The 2,523-nt window shown below is 75.8% G+C and overlaps 1 protein-coding gene across 1 annotated transcript; it reads right to left on the bottom strand.

The window, feature by feature from the left end:
• Positions 1-516: 516 nt before the first annotated feature.
• On the bottom strand, positions 517-2,163 carry SPATA31F1 (SPATA31 subfamily F member 1). The gene has a single exon (XM_059723557.1). The coding sequence runs from the start codon at positions 2,161-2,163 to the stop codon at positions 517-519; it is 1,647 nt and encodes a 548-aa protein (XP_059579540.1).
• Between the last annotated feature and the right edge of the window lie 360 nt (positions 2,164-2,523).

Consider the following 2,523-nt stretch of genomic DNA (forward strand, 5'->3'; position numbering starts at 1 on the left):
GTCTGCCGTGGCACCGTCGGACGCCCCGCACGGGCTGGCCCGCAGCTCCCATGCCCGCCGGCAGCAGGCGCGGCCCAGCCCGGCCAGCTGGCAGCACGGGCAGGCGAGGCACGGCCAGGGGCCGCAGTGCAGGCAGCAGGGGACGTCCACGGGCTGCCGCGGCACGCACCGGCAGGATCCCAGCGCCGTCTTGGAAAGGCCGGACGGCAGCTTGAGCCAGGACCCCCTGCCAGGACTGCGGTCTGGGCCAGGCTTCTTCTCTGCCCACGGCACGGGGGCCTGGTAGAAGGCGCCGGGGGGGCCCAGGAGCTCGTCCCCGCTGCTGGGCTGCGAGGGGTCCTGGCTGCTGGCCCCCTCGGGCTCGCTGGCGGGCAGCGGGAGTCCGGCCTCAGCGCAGCAGCACCAGCCGCCGGGTGCCTCCGGCTCGTGCCCGAGCTCTGCCGTGGCCGGTGCCGTTATCCACATCGGCCGCCAAAACCGGGGCGGCCCCCAGCTCTCGACATCATAAGAGACTAATTAACTAACAATAGTCCCGAGCTCTGCCGTGGCCGGGGTCTCGTGGCGGAGCAGGGTCGGGGCAGCGGGGCCAGGCGGCCGCAGCTTCCTCAGGGACTCCTGGACGCGGCGGGGCAGCCCCCACCGGCGCTCGGCCGCCTGCCTCTGCACGTGGGCCTCCAGGCGCTGCCAGGCCTCGGCGCTCAGCCCCGCCGGCCTCCGCGCCGGCACGTGCACCGCTGCCGGGGCTGGGGCCGGGAGTCGCGGCAGGGCCGGGGCAGGGGGCCGGGGGGCCGGGGCTGCGAAGGCACCCAGCGACCCCTGCACCAGGGCTGGCAGCCCCCAGGCGTGCTGCAGCTGCTTGCTCCGCACATGGCTCTCCAGGCGCTCACGGGCATCGCCATTCATCAGGCCCCGGTCCCTGTCCTGGTCCCGGTCCTGGTCCCGGTCCTGGCCCCGGCCCCGGCCCCGGCCCAGTGTCGCGGGGGCTGGCATTGTGCCAGTGGGCAGCTTCGCGACACAGGCCACAGCAGGGGGTGCGGAGGCGAGGAAGCCGCGCACGGCGGTGCCCAGGCGCTTGGGGAGGCCCCAGTGCTGCTGGGTCAGGAGGTGCGCGACGTGGGCGTCCAGCTGGCTCTGCACGTGCGGGGCCAGGAAGGGCAGGGCGTGTGGCACAGGCTGCACGGGCAGGCCTGGCGCGGGTGGGCGCGGGGGTGCGGGCCGTGGGGCGCGGGGCAGGAAGGCGCGCAGGGATCGCTGCGCGGTGCCAGGCAGGCCCCAGGTGTGCTGCAGCCTCCGTTTCAGCACGTGCCGCTCCAGTGCCTCCCGCTGCGCCGCCCCAAGCCACGACGCCTCTGCCGCCGGGACGCCGCTTGCCATGGGGCCACTTGGGGCTCGGGCTGTCCAGGCTGGGGCTGCGGGGATGGCCGCGGCCCAGGGCTGCAGGTAGCGGTGCGGCAGCCCCCAGAGGAAGGCCAGCCGCTTGTGCCGGACGTTGGTGTCCAGCGCGTGGAGGGTGGCCGTGGGCAGGAAGAGCAGCGAGCTGGCCCGGGGCTGCGGGCGCTTGTGTCCGGCGTGGATGGGCCTGGCCAGGCGCCTCCTGCCCCGCCGGGCCGCCGCCTGCTGAGACCGGCGCACGGGGGCCGGCGGCGCGCCCAGCCGCAGCTCCAGGCACTTCTTGGCCGCGTGGCTCTGCAGATGGGCCCGCAGCTCGGGGGCCAGGTGCTCGGGGCCCCAGCCTGCCCCCGGAGCGGCTCCCCGGCCCTGGCCGCACGCCGCGGCGGTGCTGGGGCTGGTGCTGGTGGCCGGCAGGCCGAGGCGCGGGAGCCGCGGGGTGCCCGACGGCAGGGCTGGGCCGGTCAGCAGGCGCCACGACTCCTGCACCCGCTGCGGGAGCCCCCATCGCCGCTGCTGCTGCAGCCGCTGGACGTGGCGCTCCAGGTGGCTCCAGGCCTCGGCGCTGAGCGGGGGTGGCCCCGGGCCCCCGACGTGGAGCCGCAGCTCGGAGCGGTGGCGGGCGGGCGGCGGGCCGGGGCCGCCTGAGACGTGGATGTGCAGCGGGCTCCGGGGCTTCCCGCCGAGGCGCTGGGGTCCGGGCCCCTGGATGTAGATGTGCAGCTCGCAGCAGTGGCAGGCGGCGGGCAGGCTGCAGCCGCCCGGGGCGTTCATGCCCAACCTGGCACCAGAGGCTGGTTGAGAGGTTTTGCCGTCGAACCCAGCACCCGGACGTGGGCTTCCCCTGCTCCCAGCTCCCAGGGATCGTGGGCCCGGGACGTCACTCACTGGAGCCAGTCACCCCCCATGCCACGGCACTGAGGCCCACGGGGATTTTCCCCCTTGCCCATGTGGGGGCAGCGCCCCTGGCCTAACGAACTCCCGTGTGACGGGGGAAGTGCCAGGCGTGTCGGGCAAACACACGCCAGGACGGAGCCTGCCTGCAGCCGCACCCCGGGAACGGCCCGTTCCCCCCACGCCTGCCCTACCAGCCCCTCCGGGACAGTCCTCACCACCAGGCTCAGCTGGGCGCAG

This window comes from Alligator mississippiensis, chromosome 3 (genome assembly GCF_030867095.1).
Source record: "Alligator mississippiensis isolate rAllMis1 chromosome 3, rAllMis1, whole genome shotgun sequence".
NCBI lineage: Eukaryota > Metazoa > Chordata > Crocodylia > Alligatoridae > Alligator > Alligator mississippiensis.

Bases quoted from the DNA above. Each gene is read 5' to 3' on its own strand.
- SPATA31F1 (XM_059723557.1), bottom strand. From the start codon at position 2,163: ATGAACGCCCCGGGCGGCTGCAGCCTGCCCGCCGCCTGCCACTGCTGC.